This window comes from Cricetulus griseus, chromosome X (genome assembly GCF_003668045.3).
Source record: "Cricetulus griseus strain 17A/GY chromosome X, alternate assembly CriGri-PICRH-1.0, whole genome shotgun sequence".
Lineage (NCBI taxonomy): Eukaryota > Metazoa > Chordata > Mammalia > Rodentia > Cricetidae > Cricetulus > Cricetulus griseus.
The window spans coordinates 108,279,660-108,296,689 of record NC_048604.1 but is presented as its reverse complement, the minus strand read 5'-3'; the positions used below and the strand labels follow the sequence as shown (position 1 = coordinate 108,296,689).

The 17,030-nt window shown below is 38.5% G+C and overlaps 1 protein-coding gene across 3 annotated transcripts in view; it reads left to right on the top strand.

Moving 5' to 3' along the window:
• The first annotated feature begins 12,546 nt into the window (after nucleotides 1–12,546).
• Nucleotides 12,547–17,030, top strand: part of Wnk3 (WNK lysine deficient protein kinase 3) — a 96,800-nt gene continuing 92,316 nt past the window's right edge. For all 3 annotated transcript variants that reach the window (XM_035450233.1, XM_035450232.1, XM_035450231.1), the window contains exon 1: nucleotides 12,547–13,083. In XM_035450233.1, coding sequence (XP_035306124.1) covers nucleotides 12,547–13,083 — 537 coding nt within the window. The remainder of the gene's footprint in view (nucleotides 13,084–17,030) is intronic.

Sequence of the window (17,030 nt, the reverse complement as noted above, 5' to 3'; positions counted from 1 at the left end):
TTCTGCCTGTGTCCTAAGAATGTGCCTGAGGCTAAATTTAAAAAAAGTAGTGGAGGAGCTGGAGAGATGGCTAAGCAGTTAAGAGCACTTGCTGCTCTTTCAGAGAGCAGGGTTCAAAAAGCCACTGAGGCCAGGTGTGTGGCAGGTGAGTTCATTGTGTGGAGCTGTGATCACGATACCTGTATTGCATTGGAGACACTCCAGGGTTTTGGAGATGCTGGAGTCCTGAGATATCTGCCAAGAAGACCTGCACACACAGAGAGAAGTGTGTTGCAGTCAGTAAAGCTGGAAAGGTAGAGCCATCTAAGCCATTTGACATCGTGGAGCTACAGGGTTTGGAATTTGTACTGCTGGGTTTTGGTCTTGCTTTGGTCCAGTATTATCTCAATATGCCTTCTTTCCTCCCTTTTGGAATGGTAATGTATATTGTGTGCCATTGTATATTGGTAGTATGTAATTTGCTTTTTGATTTTACAGGGTTACAATTAAGAGAGTGCCTTGAGTCTAAGAGACTTTCGACTTTTAAACTGTGTCGAGACTGTGAAAGAGTATGGGACTTTTGAAATAAGACTAAGTGCATTTTGTAGACAATACTGTGGAGGCCAGGGAGTGGAATGTTGTGGTTTGAATGAGTTGTCCTCCATAAATCTCTGCATTTGAATACTTGATCCCTAGTTGGTGGCTGTTTAGGAGGATTAAGAGCTGTGGGCATGCCACTGGGGTGGAGGCTTTGAGGGCTCAAAAGACTCCACCATTTCAAGTTTTTCTCTGCTTCCTGTTTGAGATGTGATCTCTCAGTCTGCTGCTTGCTACTCCACTGCCTTGCCATAATAGTTTCTTATCTCTCTGGAGCCATAAGCCAAATAAACCCCTTTCCAAATAAGTTGCCTTGGTTCTGGCACTTTATCACAGCACTAGAAAAATAAGACAATGCTATAATAAATTTATGTAAGTGTAGTGTTTTTTGCTTCTTCCTGGATTTTTCCTTTTAACTTTTATTATATTATTTACTTGTTTATTTATTTACATGTGTGTTCACTACTAGCACACATGTGGAGGCCAGAGGACAACCTTTGGAAATCAGTTCTCTACTTCCACCATGTGGGTCCTGGGGATTGAACTCAAGATTGTCAGGCTGGGTGGCAAGTGCCTTTACCACTGACCTATCTCACCTATGCCCCCCTCCCTTGTTTGTGTGTTTTTTGAGGTATCATCATGTAGCCCATGCTAGATTTGAACTTGTAATCCTTCTGCCTTAGCCTCTTACTAATTACTGGAATTTAGGTGTGTATCACCATGCCTGGCTTTATTCCCAGAATATTCTGTTACTTTTGGACTATAGTTTGCTGAATGTGACTGAAACTGTGTAAAGAAAAAAAAAACTACAGTTAGAGAGGCTATGCTGCATGTTCTTTAGAAAAATGTTTATTCAAACCTTTTACCCATTTGAATCCAGAGCCTTGAGCATACTAAGTGGCACATTTTAAAATTGGTTTGCCTTTTCATTATTAAATTGTAAGAGTTCTTCATGTACTCTTTGCTTCCTTGTTTTATGTGAAGACAGGGTCTCACTTTGTAGTTCTGCCTGGCCTAGAACTCCCTATGTAGACTAGGTTAATCTCAAACTTACAGAGATCTGCCTGCATGTTATATTTTCTCCTACCATATGGGTTGTTCTTTCTACTTTCTTAATGATATTCTTTAAAGTGCAAAGATTTAACATTTTTATTAGATAATTTCTTCCTCTCCTTCTCTTACTGACTTGCAGACTAGCTCAGTTGCTTAAAAAATTATGTGTATGGGTGTTTTATCTGCGTAAATATCTGTACCACATGCATGCCTGGTGCCCCAGGAGGCCAAAGAGGGAATTGGATTCCTAGGAACTGGAATTTCAAATTCCGGTGAGCTGCCACGTGGATGCTGGGTGTTAAGTCTGTGTGCTCTGGAATAGTAGGCAGTGCTTTTAACCCTGAGGCCTCTCTCCAGCCTCCTGGTTTCTTTTTCAAGACACATTCCCACTGTGTAACTCAGACTGGTCTTTATTTAGTTTGGCTGACTGTCAGCTGATGGTAGGTTTGCTGTAGCCTCCTGTCAGTTTTCTCTTTTCTTGATTATGTTTGGTTGTTACAGCTGGGAAATTTTGCCTGGTCCAGGATAACCAAGATTTATTCTGGTGTTTTCTTCTAAGAGCTTTATAGTTTTATCTCTTACTCTTAGATCTGTGGTCCACTTTGAACTAATTTCTGTGCATGATGAGGTGATAGGGAACCAATTTTACTCTTCTGCATGTTTATTTGATTTGTCCAGAACCTTTAGCTGAAAAGACTGCCACTTCCCCATTGAATAGTCTTAGTTTCTTTGTTGAAAATCACCAACAAGGAACATTAAGGCTTACTAGGCCTTTCACTAATTTTCTATTCATTCCCATTGTCATTCTGTTGCTAATTTCTAATTTAATTATTTTCCTTAGTCAGCCTTTTTTCCTTCCTTCTTCCATATGCTCACACAGCCCAGGCTAGATTTCAACTCTCTATGTATCTGAAAATAACCCTGAATGCCTGGTCTTCTTGCCTTCGTATGAGTTCTGAAATTACAGGCATGTATCACCATGCCCAATTTATGTGGTACTGGGGCTCAAACTTAGGGCTTTCTTCATGCTAGCTAAGCACTCTACCAACTGAGCTACATCCCTTAATTGAATTGTTTTGTTGTATAAGACAACATATTTTATTGATACTTGTTTTATTGCATAGCATATGATGTGTTCTAGAAATGCTTCATCTGTGCTTGAAAAGAGTTTATATTTTAGTTTATGTTTTATAGATGTCAGCTAGGTCAGGTTGTTTGACAGTATTGTCAAAATATTTTGTAATTGAACTGTCTGGTCCTCTCTTCAGTGTGTTAGGTTTTATTTCATGTATTTGGGGATTTGATTATTAAATGTATGTGTGCATAGGCTTATAATTGTTTCCTCATATAATATCCTTCTTTGTCTTTAGTAAAACTATTATTTGCTATCAGGTAATTGGGCTTTAAAAATATCTTAGAGTCTAATTAAGATTTTGGGGTTTTAGGGGTTAGAGAGATGGCTAAATGGTTAAGAGTACTGGCTGCTCTTTCAGAGGACCTGGTTGTACCATGTGACAACTTATAATCATCTATGACTCCAATTCAGGGGATCTAATGCTTTCTTTTTCTGGCTTCTGTGAGTAGAAGGCATACACATTGTACACAGATACATATAAGATAGTTATTTTTTAAAATTATGATTTCAGGGTTTTGGGTCCTGGAGAGATGGATCAGCAGTTCAGAATACTTGTTTCTCTTACAGAGGACCCAGGTTTGGTTCCAAGTACCCACATAGTGACTCTCAACCATCCATAATTTTGGTTCCAGGGGATCTGATGCTGTCTTCTGACCTCTGCTGGTACCAGGCATGCATGTGGTGCACATGCATAAATATTCCAGGCAAAAATTCATACAATTAAAAAATGTAATTTTGGGGGTTGGAGATTTAGCTCAGTGGTAGAGCACTTGCCTAGCAAGTACAAAGCCTGAGGTTCGGTCCTCAGCTATGAAAAAAAATCTAAATTTTTATAGTAGTATAAAGATTCTAGAGGGTTTTTCTGAGTAATGAGAATTGAATTTAGGGCCTCCCACATGCTAGGCCATTTCTCTATTTCAGAATTACATCTCCTTTTCAATTTTTTTTTAAATCTTAAGACAGGGTCTTGCTATGTTGTCCTGGCTGGTCTTGCAATTTTATCCTTTTGCTTCAGCCTCTGGGTACCTGAGATTACAAGGCATACACCAAGGATTTCATTTAGAAAATGTTTTTAAAGACAGGCTCTTCTTCTGTATCTCATGCTGACCTTGGACACAGGATTATTTAGCAGTACCTTTCTGTACATGGGCATTACAGGTATGTATTACCATGTCCAGCAGAATTTCAGGGTTCTCTCACTTTTGTATTTCTTTGTTTTTATAGTCTCATATACCCCAGACTGAACTTGAACTCATGTACATAAAGGTGGCTTAAATTCTTGATTCTTCACCTCGGAGTGCTGGCATTATAGTCATGTACTACCACATTTACTTAGGATTTCAGTTTTTGAAAGAAGTGCTGCACTCCAAATTATATGAAGGTTTTGTAAAGAATCATATAACTTTACCTATTTCTGGCTGTTTAGAAGTCTGTCTTCTGGGTTTCTGGTCTTGAGGTTTCTGCATAAGTGAACTTTAGTTAGGTGAAGTGAATAAGTATCATTATTCTCACTTTAAAAAAACCACATTTAGAATGCTAGCATTTGGGGAATGTGGGTGAAGGTTGTACTATATTCTTTGTAATTCTTGCAAGTTCTTTCTCAAGTTAAAAATTATTTCAAAATAAGTAGTTAAGCTAAAAAAAAAATCTCTGTCCCTTGAGATGGCTTCCTGGGTAAAGGTGCTTGTTACCAAATCTGACAACTTTAGTTTGATTCTAGAACCCACATGGTAAAAGGAGAGAATGAACTCTTGAAAGTTGTCTCTGAACTACATGTAAGCCCTATGGTGGGCTACCGCAAGTATGCACACACAGAGAATAAATGAATGAACAAATGAATGAATAAATAAAAAAAGACCTCTACCTATTTTTACTTTGCAGGAAATAATAATCTTGTACGTGACATTGGAAGTGTATTGAATTGGCAATGTAATGTGGTAGAGCATTTCATGAATTCTTAGTTTCATTCTTAGTTCTCATATTAAACACAGATAGGTCTTAGTGGCACAATCTTGTTGGCCAATTTCTGAAAGTTCTCATTGAACTTTTTTTTTGTAGTTTTTCAAGACAGGGTTTCTCTTTGTAGCCTTGTGTCCTAAAACTAACTTTGTAGACCAGGCTGGCCTTGAACTCACAGTGATTCACTTGCCTCTGCCTCCCAAGAGCTGGATTAAAGGCGTGTGCTGCCACAGCCTGACTCATTGAACTCTTAATTATTTGTCCATCAAATGAAAGCAATAAATGCTGAATTTATACTTTCATGATTTATTTAAAGAAAAATTAAATTTATTTAGCATACTGAAAAGAATACATTGGACATGACAATAATCTCCTGCCCCGTAGTAGATCTTGAATGTAGTCTTCCTGTAACTTTATTTTTTTGAGATATCCCAAACTCACCTTTGCACATGAATATTCAATTGTTATAGCATCAATTATTTATTTATTTACTTATTTATTGAGACAGGTCTCAGTATTTAACCTTGCCTTGTCTGGAACTTGCTATGTAGACCATATTGGCAGAGGCAAATGCATCTCTATGAGTTTTATAAATAAATAAGTAGATAAATAAATAAATAAATAAATAAATGGCACTTGGTAGTGGTGGTGCACACCTTTGAACCCAGCACTCAGGAGACAGAGGCAGGCGGATCTCTGTGAGTTTGAGGCCAGCCTGGTCTACAGAGCTAGTTCTAGGACAGTCAAAGCTACACAGAGAAACCCTTGTCTAGAAAAACAGCAACAAAAATAAAAATAAATAAAATAAAAATAAAATGCTGGCAAGAATGTAGGTAAAGGGGGGACTGCTTGTAGGAATGTAACTTTAGCACATTTTATATATTATGTTGTCTTAATATTTCACTCCCTTTTGTAAATATTTAATACATTCTTGTTTTGAGATGCTCGCGCACCGTGTGTGTGTGTGTGTGTGTGTGTGTGTGTGTGTGTGTGTGTGTGTGTGTGTGTGCTGTATGCCTTTGTATGCACATGTGTACAGGTGAGCCTGTGAGTAAGCATGTGGAGATCAGAGGTCAGTGTCAAATGTCTTCCTCCACTTCTAATTTATTGGGTTGGGAATGTAGTTCAAAAGGTACAATGCTGTTCTAGCATGACAAAGCCCTCAGTACAATAAACCAGGCTTGGTAGCACACATCTATAATTTCATCACTCTGAAGTTTGAGGCAGGAGGAACAAGGTTAAAAGTCATAAGGCTACATAGTGCTTTTGAGGCCAGCCTGGAATACATGAGAGAGTCTGTCTCAAAAAACAAAAGCTACATTATTATGGCAGGCTTTCCAGTATAATAAAAAACTTAAACAGAAACAAAACAGTATGGTAGTACCATAAGGGAAAATATACAGATAAATGAAAAGAAGATAGTTTAAAAATAAACCCAAATATTGATGGTCAAATAATTTTAATAAGAATGCTAAGAAAACTCAATAAGGAGAGAATAATCTTTCCCTGTTTATGCCAGGACAATTGAATATTCATGTGCAAAAGATGAAGTTGGGCTACCTAAGAAAACAAAACAAAACAAAAATAAAGTTGCAAGAGGACTTCATTCAAGATCTACTATGGGACAGGAGATTATTGTGCTGTCCATTGTACTCTTTTCAGTATACTAAATAATTTTTTTCTCTTAAAAATCATGGAAGTAGCTGGGCAGTGGTGGTACACATCTTTAGTCCCAGCACTCGGGAGGCAGAGGCAGGCAGATCTCTGTGAGTTCGAGACCAGTCTGGTCTACACAACTAGTTCCAGGACAGCCTCAAAAACAATACAGAGAAACCCTGTCTCTAAAAAACAAAAAAGAAAAAAAATCATGGAAGTATAAATTTAGCATTTTTGCTTTTATTTGATGGATTGCCTCTGCCTCCCAAGTGCCCAGCCCAGCATTTAATTTCTTAATTCTAACTGGAGTGAGATGGTATAGTTATTTTTTTTGTTATTATTTCAAATTAGGAACAAGCTTGCTTCACATGTCTTCACAGCCCTTCTCCCTCTGCCACCCCTCCCCCGCAGCCCTCCACCTGCTCCCCACCCTACCTGCCCTCCACTCCCCAGTGAGAGGAAGGGCCCTCCACGGGGGCTCCACAAAGTCCACCACATCATCCTGGCCCGGGCCTAGGTCCTCCCCCATGTTTCCAGGACGAGAGAGCATCCCTTCACATGGGATGTACTCTCAAAGTTCCTTCTTACACGAGGGAAAAATACTGATCCACTACCAGGGGCCCCATACAGTGTGAAGGCCTCCTCATTGACATCCATGTTGAGGGGTCTGGATCAGTCCCGTGCTGGCCTCCCAGACAGCAGTCTGGGGTCCATGTGCTCCCCCTTGTTCAGGCCAGCTGTTTCTGTGGGTTTCACCAGCCTGGTCCTGACCCCTTTGATCCTCATTTCTCCCTCTCTGCAACTGGGTTCCAGAGTTCAGTTCAGTGTGGGTGTCTGTGGATGTCTGCCTCTGCTTCCATCAGCCACTGGATGAGGGCTCTAGGATGGCATATAAAGTAGTCATCAGTCTCATTATAGGGGAAGGACATTTAGGGTATCCTCTCCACCATAGCCTAGATTGTCAGTTCGTGCCATCCTTGTAGATCTCTGGAAATCTCCCTAGTGCCAGATCTCTCCTCGGACCTATAATGGCTCCCTCTGTTATGGTATCTCTCATCCTGCTCTCCTCTTTTCTTCCCCCACTCAACATTTCTGCTCTTCCATTTCCTCCTCTCCCCTCCTCTTCTCCTCCTCTCATTCTGGCAGCTCCCTCTCCCCTACCCTAATGCTCCCAGTTAGGTCAGGAGATCCTGGCCCTTCCCATTCTCTGGGGTCCATGCATTCTTCTCTTAGAGTCCTTTTTGTTTCCTACTTCCTATGGTGAAGAGGATTGTAGGCTGGTAATCCTTTGCTCAATGTCTAAAATTCATATATGAATGAGTACATACCATGTTTGTCTTTTTGTGACTGGGTTACCTCACTCAGGATGGTTTCTTCTAGTTCCATCCATTTGCCCGTGCATTTCAAGATTCCATTGCTTTTTTTCTGCTGAGTAATACTCCATTGTATAAATGTACCACATTTTCTCTATCCATTCTTCAGTTGAGGGGCATCTAGGTTGCTTCCAGGTTCTGGCTATTACAAACAATGCTGCTATGAACATGGTTGAACATATGTCCTTGTTGTATGAACGTGCATTATTTGGGTATATGCCCAAGAGAGGAATTGCTGGATCTTGAGTAGACTGATTCCCATTTTTCTGAGCAACCGCCATACTGATTTCCAAAGTGGTCTTACAAGTTTGCACTCCCACCAGCAATGGAGGAGTGTTCCTTTTTCTCCGCATCCTCTCCAGCATAGATTGTCATTAGTGTTTTTGATTTTAGCCATTCTGGCTGGTGTAAGATGGTATCTCAGAGTTGTTTTGAGTTGCATTTCTCTGATGGCCAAGGATTTTGAGCACTTTCTTAAACGTCTTTCAGCCATTTCAGATTCCTCTGTTGAGAATTCTCTATTTAGTTCTGCACCCCAGTTTTTAATTTCATTGTTTGGTGTTTTGGTGGCTAGCTTCTTGAGTTCATTGTATATTTTGGAAATCAGCCCTTTGCCTTCTGAGTGCTGGGATTAAAGGCGTGTGCCACCACAGCCCAGCCCATGCCTATAACTTAACGTGTTTTACCTAGCAGTTTAAACCATATTTAAAATCTTTAATCCATTTTGAAAGGACTTTTATGGAATGTGAGAAGTATGGATCTCTGATAAAATTTTAAATTTAATGTACTAGAATATTTGCCGAAATGTATATTCTGGTATCATATTGTCATTTGTGGGAGTTATTTAGAGTCCATTCCCTAATGTCAAACTAAAGATTCAGAATTAGTTGATATATCAGCGGTATCATGTGTAAAACCAAGATGAATTTATTAGAGCTATTCTTAAAACTAGTCCATTGTAGGAACCTTTTGATATATTGATGTCAAGTAAGTGGTCCAATTAGCAAAAGACTCTTTACTTAAATTTGCTTGTTACAAAGCAAAACCTATTTTTTAAAGTATGTGTAACCAGTATTTTGCAAATCTTCTTGGAAAGTATGTTATATTCATTATTACATTTTTTAAAAACCCCTTTCTTTGTGGTGGTTAGTTTTTTGTCAACTTGACACAGGCTGGAATCATCTGGGAAGAGGGAACCTCAATTGAAAAAGTGCAGCCACCAGATTCGTCTGTGAGCAAGCCTGTGTTGCATTTTCTTGATTGATGATATATGTGGGAGGGCACAGTTCACTGTTTGTGGTTTCATCTCTGGGTAGGTGGTCCTGAATTGTTTAAGGAAGCAGGTTGAGCGAGCCATGGGGAGCAAGACAGTAAGCAGCATTCTTTCATGGTTTCTGCATCAGTTCTTGCCTCTAGGTTTCTGTCCAGACTTCCCTCAGTGGTGTACTGTTACCTGGAAGTATAAAATGAAATAGACCTTTCCTCCCCAAGTTGCTTTTGGTCATGATGGTTTAAATGGAAACCTAAAGGTATTGAGCTTATGAAATACACATTTACAAAAAATGTATAGTTTATGCATATAGTTTTAAAATTTTTTATTTATATGGGTGTTTTTGCTGCATAGATGTCTGTTCATGTACCACATATGTGCCTAGTGCCCACAGAGGCCTCGAAGGGGTATTGGATTCCCTGAAACTACAGTTATAAACTATTGTGAGCCATCATGTAGATGCTGGGAATTGAACCTAGTTACTCTGGAAAAGTAGCCAGTGACCTCTGAGCCATCTCTTCAGCACTCAAGAATTTATAGGTACAACTCAAAAAGCAAGTTTAGGGGGTGGTGAGATGGTTCAATAGGTAAAAGTACCTGCTGACAAGTTTGACAACCCAAGTTCAATCCCCAGCACACACTTAGTGGAAGGAGAACACTGACTCCAACAAATTGTTTTATCATCTGCACATGTGTGCAGATCCACTGAGCTATTTTACCAGCCCCTTTCTTTATTGTTTTAATAGTCATATTTCTATTTCTAACCAATCTAAATTAACTTTGTCTGATCATTGAATTCTTTTTTATGTATACATGATATGTTTGAATAGTCATGTATATGTGCATGTGGAAAAAAGAAGTTAATGTGCATTGTCTTCTTTAATTGCTTGCCATCTTTTTTTGAGGCAAGGTCTTAACTTTGTAGTCATGGCTGCATAGAACTCTGTAGACCAGGCTGGTCTTGAACCTATAGAGATCTGCCTGTCTCTGCCTCCTGATCTGTGGGATTAATGGAGTATGCTACCACACCCAACCTTCCACCTTATATTTTGAGACACTGAACCTGAAGCTTACTGATTTGGCAAAGCTAGATAGCCAGCACATCCTAAGGATTCTCCCTTTTCTAGCTCCCAACCCTGGAATTACAAGCATGCATTTCTGCACCCAAGGGTGCTGAGGATCTAAACTTAGGTATTCATGTTTTTCAAGTAAGCACTTAACTAGCAGAGCCATTTCATCAGTCCCCTGAAATATTTTTATTTTGAGAAATCTCAAACATGTTTTTAAAGAAAGGAGTTAAGTAATGCAATGAAGCTTTCCATGATGTTCACCTGGATTCCTAATAGGTAGTACTGTAGGTGCTTTCTTTATATCTGAGAAGATGGAGATATGGTAAGTTTGGGGCTAGTCTGGTCTACACAGTTCTAGTCAGACAGGACTAAGTAGTAAGATCCTGACTCAAAAAAACATGTTTCATTTGTTTAGCTATTTGAAAATGGATGATAAATGTTATCTTTAACTTTAATTGTGTCATTCAAGGCATATAATTTAGTAGCATACCACCAATGCATGTTGCAGTAAGGAGGGAAGAAGTCCCTCCCTCCCTCCCTCCCTCCCTCCATTATTTATTTTAGACAATCTCATTATGCAGCCCAGACCAGCCTCAAACTTTGGATCCTCCATCCTAAGTACTGAGGTTACAAGTATACACCCCCATGCCTTATATAGAGTAAGCTGACTTTGATCTTTTTACATACTCAGAAGCTTTATAGTTGGATCATATGGCCATTATTTTTTTAAATTTTGTTTTGTTTTCTGAGACAGAGTTCCCTGGCTGTCCTGAAACTCACTTTGTAGACCAGGCTGGCCTCAAACTCACAGAGATTTGCCTGTCTTTGCCTCCAGAGTGCTGAGATTAAAGGCGTGTGCCATCACCGCCTGGATCTATTTTTAATTTTTGAGGAACTATTATACTAAGTTCCATAGTGACTGGATTAATTTAAATTTCCCCATCTTTATAATTTATTTTGTATTTCTTTTTAAAAATGTATTAATTTTGTTTTATGTGTGTGTCCGAGTATATGTATGTGCACCACACAGGTGCAGGAGTCCAGAGAGATTAGAAGAGATATTGAAACCCTGGAACTGGAGTTATAGACAGTTGTGAGCCACCATGTGGGTTCTGGAAACCGAACCTGGATCTCTCTGCAAGAGCAGTAAATGCTCTTAAACACTGAGTCATCCCTCCAGACCTCTTTTGCATTTTGTTTATGATAGCCACTTTTACTTAGGTGGGATGGAATTTTGATGTAGTTTTGATTTTAATTTTCCTGGTGACTAGAGATATTGGATATTTTTCATGTATTTATTAGCCAATCTTAAAAAGAGATGAGCACATTATGCCAAGTGAAATAAGACAGACATAAATACTGTATGCGTCCACTTACTTACCTAGAATCAGTAAATTCAGAGAGAGTAGAATGTAGGTTTGAGAGGGTAGATGTGGGTAAGATATTTCTTTGGTAGTTCTGGTGATCAAACGTAGAATTTTGCACATGCTAAGCATACATCTGCTAGTGGGCTACTCTCAGCCCCCTAAAAACTGTTTTTTCTTCTGTTTTAGAAATTAGTTTTGCTGTTTGTCCAAGCCAGCTTGGAACTTCCAGGTCATAGGTGATTCTCCACCCTCAGCTTCCTAAGTAACTAGGACTGTACGTGCATTCCATGCACTCAGCTGGATAGGACACTTTTCTATAATGAGTATAGATTTTCAGCTTAAGATGATGAAATCATTTTGGGAATGTATTGAGGTGATAATAGGGCCAGCAAGATGTCTGTCACAGTGTATAAAGTGCTTGCTATTAGACAGCTTGAGTTTGGTTCCTGGAATTCACATGAAGGTAGAAGGTAGAAGGTAGAAGGAGGTAACCAACTCACACAAATGATAAAAATTTCATTGCATTGTGAATGCATTAATGTTAGGGACTGTAATAGTTAAAATAGGAAATTTGATTCCACATATACTTTGTCACAACTAAAGAAACTACTATTAGATGGGTTCCAGAATCTTAGACAAAAATCTTCTGGAAACCATGTGTTTTTACTGACTATGTTTGGCTAAGTGAATTCAGGATTTGGCACCTGTATTGAATTTGGTGGATTGAGATGAGCTGAGAACTAGGTTCCTGCGTATGAAGACATACTGAACTGTATGCTAAGTGCTATATTAGTTACTGATGCTATATTAAAATATTAAATAAGATAAGGCATAGTCCCTGGGGTCTTAGTTGCTAAGTTTTACAGAAACAAGATAAGAAAGAAGCAATTAAAAATCAGGTGACTTGTTTTCTGCTTAATGAGGTCTGTTGTAGGGTGATATTAAAATTATCTTTTTTCCATCCTTCAGGTCACTATGGGAGTGTATGACCACATAAAAGGAAGTGTGTTCTAGTAATTTTGACACCTGAGATGCAAGTGGACTGAAAAGTGAAACAGGAAAAAGTTCAGCGCCAATCCTAGTTACAATGGCCACTGATTCTGGGGAGCCAGCTAACACAGAAGATTCTGAGAAACCTGATGGGGTTTCCTTGGAAAACAGGGTCGCTCAGATTGTTACACCTCTGACGGTAGAAGCTAGAATGAAGGAAAAAACAAGCACCTTCTCTGCTGCCGGGGAAACCATTGAAAGAAAGAGATTTTTCCGAAAGAGTGTTGAGATGACAGAAGACAATAAAGCTGCTGAATCCTCTCCTAGAGATGAAAGAATAAAAGCTGCAACAAATATTTCAAGGGTAGATAAACTTCCTACAAATGTGCTAAGAGGTGGGCAAGAAGTTAAATATGAACAATGCTCAAAGGCAACCTCAGAGTCCTCAAAAGATAGTGTCAAGGAGAAAAATGACAAGGAAATGGAAGAAGAGGCAGAGATGAAGGCTGTAGCAACTTCCCCTAGTGGCAGGTTTCTGAAATTTGATATAGAGCTGGGAAGAGGAGCATTTAAAACAGTATATAAAGGACTGGACACTGAAACTTGGGTTGAAGTTGCTTGGTGTGAACTACAGGTGGGTATATAATTTTCTTGGCTTTATGAATTCCAGATTTAGCTGCCCTGACCACCAGAGTGATCCAGGATGAAGAAAGTGAAGAGCCATTGTACCATTATGGAGACATTATGCTCTTTTCTAATCTGTTAGGAGCCCATGGCAAGCTTTTTAAAAATTATCTTTCTTTGTTTTTCATTTTTGGGCAATACTGAGAATGGAATCTAGAGCCTTTTTACATGCTAGGCAAATACTCTATCATTGAGATGTATTTCCAGTCAATTACTTTTTAATCTTAATTTTTGCAGTGCTGGGAATAAACTTGGAGCTTTATATAAGTATTCTGCTGTTGAGTTATGCCCCCTCTTCCTCCTCTGTTTATTTAATTCACTCATTTATTTATATTATGATGCTAGGATCAATTTTTGGGTCTTTTCATGCTAGGCAAATACTCTACCTCTTAGGTAGAAAAACAACACAACCTTTGGAAATAGGACCAGTTTTTGCTCTACACTGATCATTTTTCATTTGTTATTTTGAGACAGGGTCTTCAGTGTATCCCAAGCTGACCCTGAGTTTTTTTGTAACCTAGGCTGGGTTCAAACTCATGTTCTACTGTCTCAACCTCTCTAGTGCTAGGGTCATAGGCATATGCCCACCATACTTGCTTTCCTTTCCTGTTTTAAAAAGAAAAAGGCTATGTTGTGACATTCTTTGGGAAATTTATTAGCTTCAGGAAATTCCCCAAATTCTCATTAACATCTCATTTTTAGATCTGAGTGTGTATGTGTCTCATTGGTTGATTTTTGTTCTACATAATTAAATTTATGATAGCAATGTATTCAGTATGGTATCTACCTTCATATTTTTCTTATAAAAACGTGAAATTCATATGATATTTTTCCAAATAGGAAAGATTTTTCTTGACCCTTTGAAAACTTCTATTGATATTCCATCCTCATACCTTTAAAATTTATAGCAAAGTGAAATCACCAGAATCTACAGAGGTTAGTCAGCTCAAGATGTTTAGTGAGGAGAAATTAAAGAAAAAATGAGGGGAATGACTAAATTACCAGATATTTTCTTCTATAATAGATTGTTTTTCCCGAGACAGCATTTCTCTGTGTAGCTTTGGAGCCTGTCCTGGAACTCACTCTGTAGACCAGGCTGGCCTCTAACTCATAGAGATCCACCTGTGTCTGCTCCCCAAGTGCTGAGATTAAAGGCGTGAGCTGCTGGCACTACCACCCAGTTTATGATAGATACTTTTATTTAGTACTATTAACAAATTCGGGACAAAATAGCATAGAAAGTATTATAATGAGAATAGTTTGAGGCAGATGTAGGTCAAATAGAAGGAGAACAAGCCTTGGTAGCCTCAGTCAACTCATGAAAAATGGTCAGCATTCATATGGGATGCTTAAAATTAAGATTGGGACTAGCAATATGGCTCAGTTTGGTATAGCACTTGCCCTAACATGCATGAGCAAAGTTTTCAGTGCCGTCTCAACATCACATATACCAGGTATGGTGGCTGGCACTGGGGAGGTGGGGTCTGGAGGATCTGAAGTTAGTCATTCTTGACTGTAGCCTGGGCTACATGCAACCCTACCTCAAAACAACAGCAGCAAATACCAACAAAAAACAAACCACACAATTAAGATTGAATAAAGACAGCCACTAAGTATAGGTCATTACTATTTAAATTCTAGTGGTGTCTTTAAGTGTGGGTGCCTATAAAATATCCAGATTTCACCCATTACAAAGTGCTGTTGGTTGCCATTCCATTAGAATTGAATTTAATCTAAGTGCCTAATGTAGGAAGTTTATTGTATTTTATTTGAGACATGGTCTGATATATTCCAGGTTAGCCCCTAAATCAATATATATCTGAGAATGATCTTGAACTTATGAGCTTCCTGCCTCTACTTCCTAAGTGCTGAAACTATAGGCATGTACCACCATGTCCAGTTTGTTTGATTTTTGGGGACTGAACTTCTCGCTAACTGAGCTACATCTCTCTAGACCAGCCCTCCTTGAAATTGCACCTAGATATGTAGCACCTCCACATAGAGTCTGAACAAAAGGTCTTACTGAAAGTCAAAACAGAGCAAAACCACCAAACAAGAAAAATAGGTTCAATAGACTACAGCAGGTTACCATGTTGAATGAACATTCTGTGTACTTTTTATTATACTAGTGATTATAGCCAAGGTAATGTAGAAGTAGAAATGGCTGAAAATTTATGTTTAAGGGTTAAGCATGATGCAAACACCTGTAATTCCAGCATTTAGGAGACTGAAGCAGAAAAATATTGAATGAAATGCCAGATCTTGTTTCTGGAAAAAGTATAGTTTTTTTTCTTTTAAATTCAGTGTAGGGCTCTTAATTTTGCTCTTAAAATAGTTTTATTATGCTTTCAGAAATGTTTCTGGATTCTGTTTAAGCCACACAAGAAAATGAATATGCTTAATTCCTTTAAAGCCCTCCCCCAATGCTTTCTAGTTCTATTTCCTTTGTTTTCAACAGATCCAGCCATAGATATTAAGTGTCAACCCAGAAGCAAAGAGATTATCTTGAATCTAAGGATGATGAATTTGGCTTAAATATATCTAGACTCTTTGTTTAACAGCTTATATAACTTGATTAAATCTAAACCAAAGACAAATGCTTTGCAAAAAGGGCATAGGATGATGGTGGAAGGGGACAACTCTGGTCTTGGAAATATCACTAGTTCCTAAATAGTTTTGTGAGTTATTTTTAGTTATTTGTTGGATAGACTTTAAAAGAAAAAGAAGCTAGAAGGTGGTGGCCCATACCTTTAATCCCTGCACAGAGGAATCTTCTTTGAGTTCGAGGCCATCCTCAAACTACAGAGCTAGTTCCAGGATTACACAGAGAAACCCTGTCTCAGAAAAAAAAAAAAGAAAGCAATTGATATGTATAGGAGGCTGAATAATGACATCTCAAAGATGTCCATGTCTTCATCCTTAGAACCTTACACTGTTAAAAGTACCTTTGCAGATGGGACTATTAGACATTATCTTAGTTCATCTAGTGACAGTGTTTGTATGGAGGGAGGTAAGCTGGCAATCATTCTAGAGAGATCTTATAATAGAAACAGAGTTTGGAGTGGTGCTGTTGGAGGACTTGGTTACCAAGCCAAAGGATGCAGATAGCCTAGAAAGCTGGAAAAGTCAAGGAATTAAACAGTTGCCTCTGGCTCCTAGAAGAAACAGTGCTGCTGTCTGGATTCCAGTCTAGTGTGATTCACTGTAGATTTCTGATTCCCATTTTTGGAAGATAATACGTCTGTGTTTTAATCCACCAAGCTTATGCTAATTTGTTACTATAGCAATAGGAAATGAATACATAAACCTAATAGAGTTGTCATTTTTTGGTTTCTCAACAAATAAATACTCTGTGCAATGTGCCAGACTTATGCTAAGTGCTAGAGACACAAAAAGGGAGAAAAGGCAGACACAGCCAGATTTCATAAAGCTTGTAGTAGGAGTTTATACTCAGTATATGAAGAAGTCTTGGAGATTGGAGTTAGCAAAAGATGAAAGGGTTGTTAAATATGGGTTTGTTTAAAGGAAATGAGAGGGTTAGAAGTAGAAAGAAACAGAGGTACCACTCCTTTGCTACTTCATTTTTCTTTTTGCATTTATTTTCAGGTGATTTTCTATTTACAAAAGAGTTACAAAGATATACTATCAACTAAAATATTGACCTTAATCACTTTATCAGTTTCCCCACAAATACTCCTCTTTTCAGTTCTTTAATCATACTCATGTTTCTATACTGTGTTTTGTATGTTCCCCCTTCCTCTTTAACAGTTTTCCTTGAACTTTGATAGGTTACTAAGTTTCTTCCTCTCCTCCCTTCTCATTTTCTTTCTTTCTTTCTTTTTCTTTCTTTCTTTCTTTCTTTCTTTCTTTTCTTCCTTTTCTTCCTTCCTTCCTTCC